The 15,824-nt window shown below is 46.8% G+C and overlaps 1 protein-coding gene across 4 annotated transcripts; it reads right to left on the bottom strand.

Moving 5' to 3' along the window:
* Positions 1-378: 378 nt before the first annotated feature.
* On the bottom strand, positions 379-10,698 carry LOC110741093. Of its 4 annotated transcripts, none has more exons than XR_004178372.1 (2): positions 9,717-10,698; positions 379-1,447 (listed from the first exon to the last, which is right to left on the bottom strand). XR_004178372.1 is itself a non-coding variant. In XM_031655484.1 (2 exons), the coding sequence occupies exons 1-2, from the start codon at positions 10,172-10,174 to the stop codon at positions 1,429-1,431; spliced, it is 351 nt and encodes a 116-aa protein (XP_031511344.1). In that variant the 5' UTR covers positions 10,175-10,663; the 3' UTR covers positions 379-1,428. The 4 variants fall into 4 exon arrangements, 2 of the variants coding, with proteins under 2 accessions (XP_031511344.1, XP_031511345.1); XM_031655484.1 differs by having other exon boundaries at positions 9,843-10,663; XR_004178373.1 differs by lacking the exon at positions 379-1,447 and adding an exon at positions 5,389-5,566.
* Between the last annotated feature and the right edge of the window lie 5,126 nt (positions 10,699-15,824).

Here is a 15,824-nt window from a genome sequence, read left to right as displayed (position 1 = left end):
CCATCCTCCCGCCTCAGCCTTCCCAGTAGCTGGGACTACAGGTGTGCACCACCACACCCAGCTAATTTTTGTATTTTTGGTAGAGTTGGGGTTTCGCTGTGTTGCGCAGGCTGGTCTTGAACTCCTGGCCTCAAGCAATCTTCCCACCTCGGCCTCCCAGAGTGCTGGATTACAAGTGTGAGCCACCATGCCCGGTCTGTTTTTAGACAATTTTTAATAGAGGATTATCCTCAGGAAGCTAAAGGACTAGGGGCACCCTGGCGGGTACAGACCCCCGGGATGACATTAATTACCAAGATGGGCTCAGAGCAAGTGCCTTTAGCTTTGTTTCAGTCCACGTGCTGTCTCTCTCCAAAGATGACCTGAATGCACTACTCCCCAACCCCAGGCCTGCACAGGTTACCCAGACTTTTGCCTGGGTCCTGCATTTCTGTATCTAAAGACCTGTCACTTCATTTAATTATGTCTCAAATATTTGTATGTGCTCTGTGAGCACTTTTAGGGACTCAGAGAAAGACAAGGCATAGATAAGACCCTTGAGAAGTTCAAGTCTCACAGGAGAAGTAAAACTACAAATACGGTGGTACACATCTGTGAGGCAGAGGCAGGAGGATTGCTTGAGCCCGGGAGTTCCAGACCATAGTGCGGTATGATCATGCCTGTGAGTAGCCACTGTGCTCCAGCCTGGGCAACAGAACAAGAACTGCATCTCTGAAAAAGGAAAAAAGAAAAAGAAAAGGCAGAATGCAGTCAGTGCCACAAGAGGGCACTGTGGGAAATCACTTCTGACTTAGGAGCGCCTGTGAGGCTTTATAGCTGTGATGCAAAGGGTGGCTGAGGATTTCCGTGGAGGCAGGAGGTGGGGGATTTCACAGGGACAGAGAAAAAGAAAAAGCATGAAGGCGGGAAGACACAGGTGTATCTTGGGTACTGTTAAGAACTCCATTAAGCTGACTGCAGGGCAAATGTAAAGAATGAAACAATGTGATGAGAGAGAGTCTAATCTTAATCTCTCCATTCAAAAAAAAAATGCCATTGTGAAGAGTTTTTACTTTATTTAGGAGACAACAGGAAGCCATAGCATGTTTCTTGTCTGAGGAGTTTTATTTGTTTTTCACATCTTCATAGCATGTATTTGATTAGACAGAACACTTAGATTAAGCAAAAATTGAGTGTATATGTGACAAGCATTTGTAAAGTTCCACTTTAGCATACATTATCATTGAATCCCCGTCAAGCCCTGGGAAATATATTGAGGGCCCCCATTTTACCAATGAAGAAATTAAGTCCCCAAGAAGATATTTGACTTGTCTGGCCTCATCTGCCGCAAAGCCAGGCCTTCTGTTTTCACCCCCTATGCACAGGGGCGTCCTCACAAAGCTGAGCTTCAGGAAGGTGATTCTCACGGCGCTAGATGTGGAGTCCTAATTAAGGAACAGGAGTCAGGCTGGCAGGACCAAGGGAAAGCAAAAAGAAAGCGGATAAGCCATGAGTCTGCCACCGCACCCGGCCCGTCTGCTGTGGTTCCAAACAGGCTTGTTCCCTTCCAGGTCTTCACTTTAGGAGGCATTCGTCTTTTTTAACCAAGAGGCAGTTTCATGAGGCGGTTGAACATATAGACTCTTCTGTTATACCATCTGGGTTCAAATCTCAGCTTCACCCCTTCCTACCTGTGTGATCTTAGGCCTGTTTTTAGCTACTCTGGGCCCAACAGGGATAATTTTACCTACACCATAGGGTTGCCTGGCACCTAGAACTATACCAGGAAATAGCAAGTGTCAGGTTTTATCCAGCAGCCCATGCTTCCTAAAAACATTCCTAAACACTCTGTGTTTGGAGGCAATTTTATGACTCACAAAGGAAAACTGCCCCATTCTTGGTCATATCTATCCTTTCTTATCCCAGATGATCTTACCCAACCTGATGGCCCTTCCACCCAGTAAACTTGGTTCTGAATGACTGCTGTTTCCCAGACTCCAGGCCTCATGCAGAGGTAACAGGTTGCCGGCACTGGGTATATTCAATGACGTGACTGTTCCCAGAATGCTGTCAGCTGGCCTCAAGTGATCCACCTGCCTCAGCTCCCAAAGTGCTGGGATTATAGGTGTGAGCCACCATGCCCAGCCACCACCAACTTTTTAATAAGCCAGTAAGGCTGGGCATAGTGGCTCATGCCTGTAATTTTAGAACTTTGGGAGGCTGAGGCAGGAGGATTGCTTGAGCCCAGAAATTTGAGACCTTCCTGGGCAACACAGTGAGATCCTGCCTCTACAAAACAGTTTTTAAAAAATAAGCCAACAGTCGTGGATACAGTGCCCTCCATGCACTGGTGACTGCCTGTTGTGAGGAGGGTCACCACAGGCAACTGAGGGCAGCCTTAGTGAAAGCCTCAAGTGCCAATTCCTGCCAGAGCCCAACACAGGATGGGCAATCTTTGAGCTGCTGGTGTTATCCTCAGTTCTCCATGCATTGTGCCTGGCACCCCACAGTTGCGTCTCATAATGGACATCTGCACTGTCCACACAGGTGACAAGTTATCTGCCCTTCCAACAGCAGCACAGTCTAGTGGCATTGCTTCTGGCCTTAGCCAGTGCTGCCGCATTGGAGCAATTAATATTTTGTTGCATTTCACCCTGAGTATTAAATGAGTGGAATTCTTTTTGAGATGGGATCTGGCTCTGTTGTCCAGGCTGGAGTGCAGCGGTGCAGTCATAGCTCACTGTAACCTCAAACTCCTGGGCTCCAGTGATCTTCCCACCTCAGCCTCCTAAGTAGCTGAGACTACAGGCACATGCCACCATGCCAGGCTAATTTGTTGATTTTTGTTTGTTTATAGAGATAGGGTCTTGCTTTGCTGCCCAGGCTGGTCTTGAACTCCTGGCTTCAAGCGATCCTCCTACCTTGGCCTCCCAAAGCACTGGGATTACAGGCCTGAGCCACCATGCCCGGCCTGAATGGGTATTTTTAAAAATGAAAACTGGTGATATTAGTGAAAAAGCAAAGGTTTTATAATTTACTACAGTTGGAAGTCAATAATTATGCAGGCCAAAAGTAACAAACCTTTGCCACAGTAGTTGGGGCTCATTGGACTTAAGCCAATCCCTAATGTGTTGGGTTGGAGAGTAAAATAAGAGTGTGAACAAATGATTGGGAAATGTCATTGAAGAAAATATCTAAAAGGCAAGATGTAATTAGATATTCTATATATTTTTTGTGTCAGGACAAAAGAAACTTAAGGGATCCCTTCTCCTTTATAGTGTTTAAGTTCTTTTTTTTTTTTTTTTTTTTTTGAGACAGAGTCTGGCTCTGGTGTCCAGGCTGGAGTGCAGTGGCATGATCTCGGCTCACTGCAATCTCTGCTTCCTGGGTTCAAGTGATTCTCCTGCCTCAGCCTCCCGAGTAGCTGGGATTACAGGCATAGGCCACCATGCCAGCTGATTTTTGTATTTTTAGTAGAGACGAGGTTTCACCATGTTGGCCAGGCTGGTCTCGAACTCCTGACTTTCAAGTGATCTGCCCGCCTCGGCCTCCCAAAGTGCTGGGATTACAGGCGTGAGCCACCATGCCCGGCTGTGTTTAAGTTCTTATTTAACTAGTACATGTCACTTTTTGTACATGTTCAGGAGTGTGATATAGTCAGAACTGCCTTAATTTCTTTGACCAACTCGAATGATTATATAATTATTGGCATTGGTTGAGTTTATTATGTGCCAGGCATTTATCCTATTTTATTCTTCAGCACCGTCTGAGGCCAGGGTTGGGAAAGGCAGTCTGCGTGGTCCAGAGCATGTCTGCGTGTTCTTGCTGGGTGTGCCAGGAATGCAAGGCCCTGGCCACACTTTCCTAGGCCCTTTCCCAGAGCTGTGTGTGTAGTGGGCAGCCTTGAGGAATAAGGTAATGTCTTCCACCAGGACAGAGAGAAGGATGGCCATGAAATAGGTAGTTTCCCTGAAATCAGAATTCCTTGTCTGCAATGCAAACCATTCCATGCATAGCATCCACCTGGGCCTCTCCATGTTGCCCCTGTGGGGCTTGAGAGAGCAAGGAGAATTGACACAAGCAGGATGCTAGTGCTGATTGTTGTGCCATGAGCCATACATTATTCTGTCTCTGACCCAGGCGTCTTGTGTCTTCTGCCAGCATCCATGAAACAGCAACCGTAACTATCTTTTACGTAGGGTAAAATTCCAGACTTTTGACAGTTTGGATGGAGGGGATTTAATGTTGTCATGACTATGGAGCTGCAAGCCTTGCAGCCACAGCCAAGAGGCAACATGATTGTGGGTGCTGAGTCACTGGGTCCCTAAAACCGAGACAAACGGCATCAGCAATGAGGATATAGAGCTTCCAGTGGACCGAAAGCACTGGAACGTGCAAAATCTCGTTTATTGGAACAGAGCTGCTCTCTCCCTTTGTGCGACTGATTCTTTGGACCCCTCCCCAACCTCAGCTATGTTAAGGAAAAAGCTGAGTATGTTGGGGAACTTCACGGAAGGGGCTTTGTTACCGGAACCCAAGTCACCATCCTCCCCGGTCTTGTGGCAGGAAGCGGTGCTGGGTGCAGCTGGAGTGGTTTTAGAGCAGCCTGAGATAAAAGACACTCAGTCCCTCAGGGTCAGAATCAGAGGAGGCTGTGGCCAGAAAAATCCCAGCTACTGGATGAGCCTGAGGACAAAGCCTAGGCGGGCAGACACAGAAACTAAAGGGCATCACAAACAGGAAATCTGACGCCGGCAACACAAAGGGGTCACCACCTCGGTAGAAGCAGCGACCAGAGCCCCTCAAGAGTGAATGGACGGACACACAGAACCCCCACCCCCTCCTCATCCACATGGAGGGATCTCCACTCCCTCTACAACTCACAGCCCCAAATTCTATATGGTTTCTGTGGAAACAAGTCCTCATGCGTCTAGTTTTAGTCCCTGGAGAGCTGGCTTCTTGGCCCCTGGATAAGGTGAAAACCTGGTGGGCACCAGAAGAGACTGCCCTTCCCTTGTTCCCTGCTATCTGTCCTTCCCATTCCCACTTAGTTCCTTTGTCTTTTCTCCATTCTACATGCTCTGTCTCAACGTGGGACTAAAATATATATTGTTATTAGTTTCAGGGTTATTGATTGAGTAAAGTTTTGGTTTCTAAACTTGTTCTTAAAACGCAGTTGCACTGAACATTTGGTTTGCCTTTTTTTATTATTATCATTGTTATTAAGACCAACTCTCACTCTGTGGCCCAGGCTGGAGTGCAGTGATGCGATCATAGCTCATTGCAACCTCCAGCTTCAACTCCCGGGCTCAGGTGAGCCTCCTGCCTCAGCCTCTCAAGTGGCTAGGACCACAGGCACTCGCCACCATGTCCAGTTAATTTTTTTTAATTTTTATTTTTGTAGAGATGTGGGGGAGGGTGGCCTGGCTATGTTGCCGAGGCTGGTCTCGAACTCCTGGGCTCAAACTATTCTCTGGCCTCAGCCTCCCAAAGTGATGGGATTGCAGGTGCAAGCCACTCTTCTGACTTGTCTTCCTTCAGAAAACACTGAATTGCTTGGTACTGTTTGGGTCTCCAGTACTTTTATCTATAAATAGGGATGATGTTGAAAAGACCAAATTAGTTAATACAAATAAAACACTTACAATGGTGACTGCTGTTGTTGCCCTTCATTGAGGTGTAATCTGTGATGTAGTTTCCCCATCCTAGAACATCCCCAGCCCACATCATAAACAGTTGGGCAACATCTCATGGGAAAGCCAAGGAGATAGGAAGCAATACCAATGCAGCAAAGAAACAGGGAAAGCAAGCAAACAGCAGGATGCCTACTACCCTAGGACCTCATGAAACTCCTGGGGGCGCTCCCCAATTGCTTCTCTCTCTCATCTCCCTCTATCAGGGGCAACCACTTCCTTAACTTTTATGTTAGTCATTCTCATGCTTTATGGTTTTGCTATCTATGTATGAAATCTGAACAATAGACAAGCCTGGCCAACATGGTGAAACTCCAGCTCTACCAAAAAAACACAAAAATTAGCTGGGCATGGTGGCACGCGCTTGTAATCCCAGCTACTTGGGAGACTGAGGCACAAGAATCACTTGAACCCGGAGTCAGAGGTTGCAGTGAGCCGAGATGGCACCACTACACTCCAGCCTGGGTGACAGAGTAAGACTGTGTCTCAAAAAAAGAAAAAAAGAAATCTGAACAATATATTGCTCAGTTTTGAAAAAGTTAGTAGCAAGCACAAACCCAGCAAAAAAAGGGTTGTATGGCCCCATTAGATGGAGGCCCAGGAGAGGAGATGACACAGAGTCCTGCACCGGAAGCTGGCCTCAGCATCCCTGAGAGCCTATCGGGGTCACTCCAGCTGTGAGAAGGCGAAGCCACAAAGCAGTTCCCGGAAGCACAGAGGTCAAGGCAGTGTGGCACTGGCAGCATTGCGGTATATACCAGGACAGTTTTTTGGGAAGGGGCACAAGGAAGATACTTGCTTTTGTTTGAGACTGAGTTTGGCTCTTGTCACCCAGACTGGAGTGCAGTGGTGTGATCTTGGCTCACTGAAACCTCTGCCGCCCAGGTTCAAATGATTCTCCTGCCTCAGCCTCCTGAGTAGCTGCAATTACAGACACCCACCACCACACCCGACTAATTTTCATATTTTTAGTAGAGACAGGGTTTCGCCATGTTGGCCAGGCTGATCTTGAACTCCTGACCTCAGGTGATCCACCCACCTTGGCCTCCCAAAGTGCTGGGGATTACAGGCGTGAGCCACTGCGCCCAGCCAGATATTTGTTTTTAAACCTGGCATGGCCCAAATTGTCTTTATTCTACTCTCACACGTGTTTGATACTTTGGGTGAGTATAAAATTCTGGACTAGATACCATTTTCCTTCAAAATTGTAAAGGCATTTCTCTTTCATCTTTTTTTTCTTTCTTTTCTTTTCTTTTTTTTTTTTTTTTTTGAGATGGAGTTTTGCTCTTGTTGCCCAGGCTGGAGTGCATGGTATGATCTCGGCTCACTGCAACCTCTGCCTCCCGGGTTCAGGCAGGTCTCCTGCCTCAGCCTTCCAAGTAGCTGGGACTACAGGCATGCATCCCCACACCCAGCTAATTTTGAATTTTTAGTAGAGACAGGATTTCACCATGTTGCCCAGCCTGATCTCAAACTCCTGGCCTCAGGTGATCTGCCTGCCTCGGCCTCCCAAAGTGCTGGGATTACAAGCATTTCACTTTCATCTTATTCTAGTGCTGTATTTAAAAATCTGGGTTGGCAGGGCACAGTGGCTCACACCTGTAATCCCACCACTTTGGGAGGCCAAGGCTGGCGAATCATTTGAGCTCAGGAGTTCAAGACCAGCCTGGCCAAGATGGTGAAACTCTGTCTCTACTAAAATTACAAAAATTAGCTCGGCGTGGTGGTGCACGCCTATAATCCCAGCAGGTTGCGGTGAGCCAAGATCATGCCACTGCACTCCAGCCTAGGCTGGACCTGTTTAAGACCCTGTCTCAAACAAAAAAAAAAAAAAAAGAGAAAGAAATCTGACACCATTTGTCCTGATCCTGTGTATGTGATCTGTGTTTTTTTGTCTCCAGAAACTTGGGGAATCCTGTTTGACCTGAGTGCTCTAACATTTCATAATGAAGTGACTAAGTGTGAGTTTACACTCACTCATCCATGGGCTGGGCACTTAGATTCAATCTGGAAACTTCTTCCCTTTATAGGATGCTTTTTAATTATTTCTTTGACAAGATTTCTTCCTGTCCATTTCCCGTGTTCCTTCTGGGGCCACTAATCATCGTATGTTAGACCTACTGGGTTGGTCCTTGGCAATTTTCTTGACTCTTTCTAGCTCTTTACATTTTTACTCTAATTTGGGGAGATTTCCTCGATTTTAACTTTCAGTTTCTATACGGAGTTTTTCATATTTATTATCAAGTTTTTCATTTCCAAGAACTCTTTCTGGACTCTCATTGTATCGGGTCCAAATACATCTTTCACAGTTACAAAATGTTCAAATAAATATTTGTTGGGACTGAGCATGGTGGCCCACACCTGTAATCCTAGCACTTTGGGAGGCTGAGGCAGGAGGATTGCTTAAGCCTAGGAGTTTGAGACCAGCCTGGGCAATATGGCAAAACCCTGTTGCTACCAAAAATACAAAACTTAGCTGCATGGTGGTAAGCACCTTTAATCACAGCTACCTGGGAGGCTGAAGTGGGAGGATGGCTTGAGCCCAGGAAGTGGCAGTTACAGTGAGCTGAAGTCACACTACTGTACTGCAGCATGGGTGACAGACTCAGACCCTTTTTCAAATAAATAAATAAATATTTGTTGAATGGAATGAACAAGTGATTGGGACAGATCGTAGACAGAATCTACGCATCTCCTTCAAATCCCTATTTAATCAAGAGCACCTGTTTTATCCTCCCAACAGTACAAGTGCTACATTGAGAAGAGAAAAACAAAAAAGAAATATACGATAAGCAAATAATACACATTGATACACTATTCAGATTTTTTCCCTTTTTTGGGGAATGGGGTCTTGCTACGTTGCCCAGGCAGGTCTGAAACTCCTGAGCTCAAGCTATTCTCCCACCTCTGCCTCCTTAAGTGTTGGGATTACAGTGTGAGCCACCGTGCCCAGTGCTATTCATTTTTCTTTTTTTTTTTTTCCTGAGACAAAGTCTTGCTCTTTTGCCCAGACTGGAGTGCAGTGGTGCAATCTCAGCTCACTGCGACCTCTGCTTCCTGGGTTCAAGTGATTCTTCTGCCTCAGCCTCCCCAGTAGCTGGGATTAGAGGCCCCCACCACCACACTCGGCTAATTTTTGTATTTTTAGTAGAGATGGGGTTTCACCATGTTGGCCAGGCTGGTCTTGAACTCCTGAGCTCAGGCAATCCGCCTGCCTCGGCCTCCCATAGTGCTGGGATTACAGGCATGAGCCACCGCACCCGGCCCAGATTTATTAAGCAATAGTGGTGCATTTCATGCACAGGTAGCAGCTAGTCTAGTAATAATTCTCCACAAGTCATTGGGAAAAAAGCGGCAATTTTCTACTTTTCCTTTATGTTCAGGAGCATCAGCAATATACAACTCAACGTCCACACAGGTCTTTGTTACACAGCATGAGTCACGAAATGTTTGCCACCAGAGCAGGATAAGTTTTTGAGCTTGTAATAGCAAGCAACTGGTTTGAAGAAAATCTTGCAGTTATAAAATAAAGTGATTTTTTTTTGAAATGTGTTGAGAGAAATGATTTGTCATGTAGTTATTTATTGTATCAGTTATTTTGCGTGGTTACCCTGATCTCCCACCTCTAACCTCAAAACTAAACATTTTATTTGAGATCTGTTTATTTGCTTATCTGATTATTGGCCATATATCTAATTTCTACATCCTCTCGGTCAAGATTTCGTGTGCATCTTAAACTTGCTTCCCATAAGTTATCCCCAACTGCCAAACATCTTATACAAAAAGAAGGTACAGTCTCTATCCCACTGTAAACTCTCTCCTATTTCTCATAGCTGGATCATCCTGTCACTCACTCATGTCGTAACATTTAGCAGTTGCACACCACGAATCAAGCTAGGTCTAATTTTGGTCTTTGCCCTTAAGGATCCCAGTGTGATGCTGTAAGGACCCAGTGAACACTGTTGAGTCCGGGAGCGAGGTGACCAATCCGTGAGCCAGGTGCTCTAAATATACAGTAAAGGGCCATTTAGTCTTCGCACCAACCTTACAAGAGAAGAACTTTTATCATCACGTTTGCCAGAGGAGGAAGCTGAGGCTCAGTGAGGTTCGGAACCTTGCGGGACCGAGTTGGCAGGAGGCGAGACGGCGCTCTAAGGCCGGCTCCCATACCTCTTTCTCCCCCATCCAGCTGCGTCCACGCAGTTAGGAAGCATCGCTTGGGCCTTGGGGATGGGCAGCCGCCAAGGAGAGCTTTTTCCCGTCCGCTTGGGGAAGAGCGCGCAGGGGAAAGGGGTTGTGGGTCCCGGCACGCGGCACCAGGCTCTCCGTCCCCCGCCTGGTCTTTCCTCTGCTCGGCCCGTGGGGCTGCCGCCGCCCTGGGCTTGCGGCTGGGACTCATTTCCAGATCCGCCGCAGGCAGGTCTTCCTTGTAAGGGCAGGTAGCTCAGAGGAACGACCGTCGGCAACCGCTGCCACGTCCGAAACTGCGTCTCCTTTCTCATTCTGAAATGAAATTCGTAGTTGGTTAAAATGGGCCTCGCCAGCACGATTTACAAACAGGACGAGCGCTCGCTGCCATCACAGGAGGAGAAAAGCAAAGGACGAATTCATAATGCGGTCACTAGAGCTCCGATGCGCCTAGGGGAGCGCGCGCCGAGCACCAGCAGGAACAGCGCCCCGCGGAGGCTGCAAGGTGCGGGGCCGCCCCGCAGGCGCGTGCACGGGCTCGCGCTCCGAACGGCCGCGCGTCTCAGCCGTGCGCCGGGTCCTTGCCACCCCAAACTCCCGCAGCGAACAACGCGTCCCGGGGGCGGCCCTGCGGCTGCTCTTGGAGACGGCGGAAGAGGCGCGTGCGCGGCTTGGGGGACAAAGGCGGGGTCGGGGGCGAAGGGAGGCGGCTCCTGGGGCCCAGAAAGCTGGCGAGGAGGAGGAACCTCCCCCGACCTCCACTCCCAGCTCTTCGAACCGTGAAGACACTGCCTCGGCGCAAAGCGTCTCCAGCCGTCCTAGGTGCGCCTGTTTTCTGTAGAAAACGTGTTTTGTGCTTACGAGGCGCAAGAGGGAGGGCTTTGGGCACACGGCCCATTCATACGCTGGACACTGCATGTTTATTTGTGTGAAAAGAATACCTAGTTATTGCTAGACACCTGCAATCAATCCCTCCACTTCCAGAAGATCATTGTAAACATTTAGGGATCCACCCTTTGAAACTTTTCCGAGGCATGTGATGCACAGACACACACACATAATGGGAGTAAGCCATAGCATGTTTTTTTTGTTTTGTTTTTTCAGACGAGTCCTGTCTCCCATGCCCAGGCTTGAGTGGAGGGCGCGGATCGCGGGGCCTCCCACTGCAAGCTTCTCCCAGCTTCCTAGGCTTTCCATGCATTCTCTCCCCTGAAGCCTTCCTGAGAGCTGCTGGGACTAAGAAAGCTACCCACCACGCCCAAGTTAATTTTTGGGTACTTTTAGCAGGAGCATACAAGGTCAAACGTCAAGCATAAGGACTAAAAATGGAGAGATCATGTGGTGATTGAAACTTGGTAAAAGATAGAAGGAAATCGGGTATGGTGTGCTTACAAGCAGGAATCTTTTTAAGCAAGTTAAATAGGTTTGTGAATCATTTAAAATACTTCAAGAGGTTCGCCATGCCGGCATATTCCCCTACTCTGTAATCCAGTACCTTTGGGAGGCAGTTTGTACATGGACTGAGTACAGAGATATTTAGAGATCATCCCGGCTAATGTGAAACCCCAGCTCTACTAAAATACAAATTAATTATTGGGGCGCGGTGGCTCCCGCCTGTAATCCCAGCACTTTGGGAGGCCGAGGCGGGCGGCGGATCACGAGGTCAGGAGATATCGAGACTATCCTGGCTAACACAGTGAAACCCCGTCTCTACTAAAAATACAAATAATTAGCTGAGTGTGGTAGCGGGGGCCTGTAGTCCCAGCTACTGGCGATGCTGAGGAGAATGGCGTGAACCCAAGAGGCGGAGTTTGCAGTGAGCGAGATTGCGCCACTGCACTTCAGCTTGGGGGACAGAGCAAGACTCCGTCTCAAAAAAAAAAAAAAAAAATATATATATATATATATATATATATATACCTTCATGGACCCATGGCTCAGTTTATACCAATGATCATAATTATTTTTCCATGCATAGTCTGCAATTCACTCTAGCAATGGGAGTCTTCTATCTGTGGCTTCTTCGCATCCCTTTCCAACATTACCTGAGACAAGGAGATAGCTCCCCTTCTTTCTAACACCAGCAGCATGTTCCAGGCTTACCTTACTTTTGGGTGTCCTGACATCTTGTGTTGACACCCTCCAACAAACTCTGATTTCCTTTAGAGGAGAACAGCATAGTGGGCCCAAATCTGGGGGTTTTGTTTGTTTGTTTTTGAGACAAGAGTCTAACTTTGTCACCCAGGCTGGAGTGCAGTGGTGCAATCTTGGCTCACTGCAACCTGCACCTCCCAAGCTCAAGTGATTCTCCTGCCTCAGCCTCCTGAGTAGCTGGGATCACAGGTGCACGACACCCCACCCAGCTAATTTTTTTTTTTTTTTTTTCCCAGTAGAGACAGGGTTTCACCATGTTGGCCAGGCTGGTCACGAACCCAAATCTGGTTTTAAGACTGAGGATCTGGGCTGGGTGAAGCAGCTCATGTCTTTAATCCCAACACTTTGGGAGGCTGAGGTGGGAGGATCGCTTGAGCCCAGGTGCTGGAGACCAGCTTGGGCAACATGGAGAGACCTCATCTTTAAAAAAACAAACACAAAAAAAATTATGGATCTGAATGTCTTTGTGTATAGTGGAAATGGAATTGTCTTGGAGTATAAATTCACAAACTAGTGCTTGTTAGAGACAAGCTTTGTAACCTTTGGCAGTAACTATGCTGCATCTTCTCTGCACCTGGAGACCTCTCTCCTGCTTCTCCTCCTTACTCTGTGCCCTGGGGCTCCCTGGTGATCTGGCCTCTAGTTAGTTTTGGCCAGTGGGAGGCGAACCCAGCACTCTTTCTATGGGGTACCAGAGGATTGACTGCGTTCTCTCCACTGAAGACCCTCTCTATGTAGCCACCCACTTTGAATGCTGGTAACAAGCTTCCCTCCCCTTTATACTCAAGCAGAGGTGGGCTCCCAATTGGTACTGACTCCAGGGACATCCATCCATCCCTTGTGGTTGTCCCTAACCCCTGAAACGCTTTTGTCCTTAATTAAACTCTCTTCAGTTATCCAGGTGGAGTATGCCATCAGATCCTGCCGGGATCCTAACTGATACCATAGGATTAAGGGTGATTTTTTTAAAGCGATTTTTTTTAATGCTTTCTGTATTTCCTAAGCCTTTCACAATGATGATGTTTTTCATTTATGAATTTTTAAAATGTCATCAAGAAACGTTATGAAAAGTCCTTTTGCTGAGAGTCATCTGAGCAACTCGCATTCCAAGGGGCACATTTTAGGAATGTGGCACAAATCACGTCTAGAAGGAGCGCCTCCCCAAACTTGCAACACTTATCTCTGGGTGGCGGGGTGTCAGGTAGCTTCCTTCTTGTATTACTACTATATAGTATGCGTTTTTACAATGAATGTGTATCATTTTTACAAAAAGACAACTTTTTTTTTTTTTTTTTTTTGAGATGCAATCTCACTGGTCAGGTTGGAGTGCAGTGGTGTGATCTCAGCTCACTGTAGCCTCTATCTCCCCAGGCTCAGGTGATCTTCCCACCTCAGCTCCTCAGCCTCCCCAGGTAGCTGGGCCTACAGGTGTGCATCACCACAACTGGCTTTTGCGTGTGTGTGTGTGGTGTGTGTGTGTATTTTTTGTAGAGATGGGGTTTTGCTACACTTCCCCAGGCTAGTCTTGAAATCCCTGGTCTCAAGCGATCAGTCAACCTCAGCTTTTCAAGGTATTGCAACCATCAGCCTCCTCACTCACCCCTTTTTTTTTTTTTTTTTTTTTTTTGAGACAGTCTCGCTCTGTTGTCCAGGCTGGAGTGCAGTGGCATGATCTTGGCTCTCTGCAAGCTCCGCCTCAGCCTCCCAAGTAGCTGGGACTACAGGTGCCTGCTGCCACGCCCGGCTAATTTTTTTTTTTTTTTGTATTTTTTAGTAGAGACAGGGGTTTCACCATGTTAGCCAGGATAGATCTCAATCTCTGACCTCGTGATCCGCCGCCTCAGCCTCCCAAAGTGCTGGGATTACAGGCGCGGCCACCTGCCCGGCCTTTTTTTTTTTTTTTTTTTTTTTTTTTTTTTTTTTTTTTTTTTTTTTTTTAGGGCTAGGGCTCAGTCTGCTCAGGCTGGAGTAGTGGTGCAATCATGACTCACTGTAACTGCAAACTCCTGGTCTCAAGTGATCCTCCTGCCACGGCCTCCTGAGTAGCTGGGACTACAGCCTTGTACCACCATGCCTGGTTAATTTATTTTACTTTTTATTTTTTGTAGAGACATGGTCTCGCTATGCTTCCCAGGCTGATCTCCAACTCCTGGCCACAATCCATCTTCCCACCTCAGTGTCCCAAAGTGCTGGGATTACAGGTATGAGCCACCACATCCAGCCATAAAAATATACAATTTTGGCCGGGCGCGGTGGCTCAAGCCTGTAATCCCAGCACTTTGGGAGGCCGAGACGGGCGGATCATGAGGTCAGGAGATCGAGACCATCCCAACATGGGCTAACATGGTGAAACCCCATCTCCACTAAAAAATACAAAAAACTAGCCGGGCGAGGTGGTGGGCGCCTGTAGTCCCAGCTACTCGGGAGGCCGAGGCAGGAGAATGGCGTGAACCCGGGAGGCGGAGCTTGCAGTGAGCTGAGATCCGGCCACTGCACTCCAGCCTGGGCGACAGAGCGAGACTCCGTCTCAAAAAAAAAAAAAAAAAAAAAAAATATATATATATATATACACAATTTTACAAATAGATTTCTGAGGGAAATGTGCACTTTTTGATGCTTAAAAGCAAAGGTCAGCTAACTTATGTAAATGGCCAGAGAGTAAATGTTTTAGTGTTTGCAGGCCAAGAGACAGACTCAAGATACCATGTAGGTACTTACATAACAAGAGAGAAAACAAATTTCCACACATTCTTGTTTACAAAAAGTGGCGCGATCTCTGCTCACTGCAACCTCCGCCTCCCAGGTTCAAACGATTCTCCTGACTCAGCCTCCTGAACTGCTGGGATTACAGGTGTGAGCCACCATGCCTGGCCGAGTACAATTTTTATGTGGGTCTACTAATGAGAATGACATAATTCTTTTTTGGGAAATAACATGTCACTTAATGTTAGTGTTTCTTATCATCCAGACTGATTGCAAACATTCATCTATTAATATTGATCTGTAATGAGATTTTACATATTTCTTCTTTGAAAATGTAGATGGGCACTGTCAAATACTGACATGAATCCACGAGCACATGATTTCAATTGATCTTCGAAGGCATTTATATGATTAGAATCTTCTCTTGATATTTGCCTTTTAATGTCATTACATTGCAGATTAATCACTTCTAATTGAAGGTTAGAGGGAAGCTCTTCAATTGCGAAGTTAAATGAATTTTGAAATATAGAACTGTCCTTTTTATTTGCACTAATGTCTGACAAAGTCTGCTGGAACTGTAATTTGAGCTCTGAAAATACATCTGCTGCAAATTTATGTAAAAATAGAGATCTTGCTTTTGTTTTACCTTTTGTCAGCACAGGAAGTGTATTAAGCAGGTCAATATCACTTGTGAGTCAAAGTTAGTTGTTGAAATGACTTTATCATAGTGTAAGTTTCACGTATAAGCACCATTTTGCCTCATAATTTTAGGTTGAATTCATTAAGAAACAGTATCAGGCCACCAACTTCATTTCTGTACAGACCATGAATTAACAACCATCCAACCTAACAACCACTTTTTTTTTTTTTGACAGCGTCTTGCTCTGTTGCCCAGGCTGGAGTGCAGTCGTGCGATCTCAGCTCACTGCAACCTCCACCTCCCAGGTTCAAGCGATTCTTCTGCCTCAGCCTCATGAGTAGCTGGGATCACAGGCATGCACCACCATGCCTGGCTAATTTTTTTTTTTTTTTTTTTTTGCATTTTTAGTAGAGACGGGGTTTCACCATGTTGGCCAGGCTGGTCTTGAACTCCTGACCTCAGGTGAT

This window comes from Papio anubis, chromosome 14 (genome assembly GCF_008728515.1).
Source record: "Papio anubis isolate 15944 chromosome 14, Panubis1.0, whole genome shotgun sequence".
In the NCBI taxonomy this organism is placed as follows: domain Eukaryota; kingdom Metazoa; phylum Chordata; class Mammalia; order Primates; family Cercopithecidae; genus Papio; species Papio anubis.
This window is presented reverse-complemented; position numbering and strand designations above follow the sequence as displayed.

Coding starts and splice junctions, on each gene's coding strand:
- LOC110741093 (XM_031655484.1), bottom strand. CDS start 10,174: ATGAGAAAGGAGACGCAGTTTCGGACGTGGCAGCGGTTGCCGACGGTC.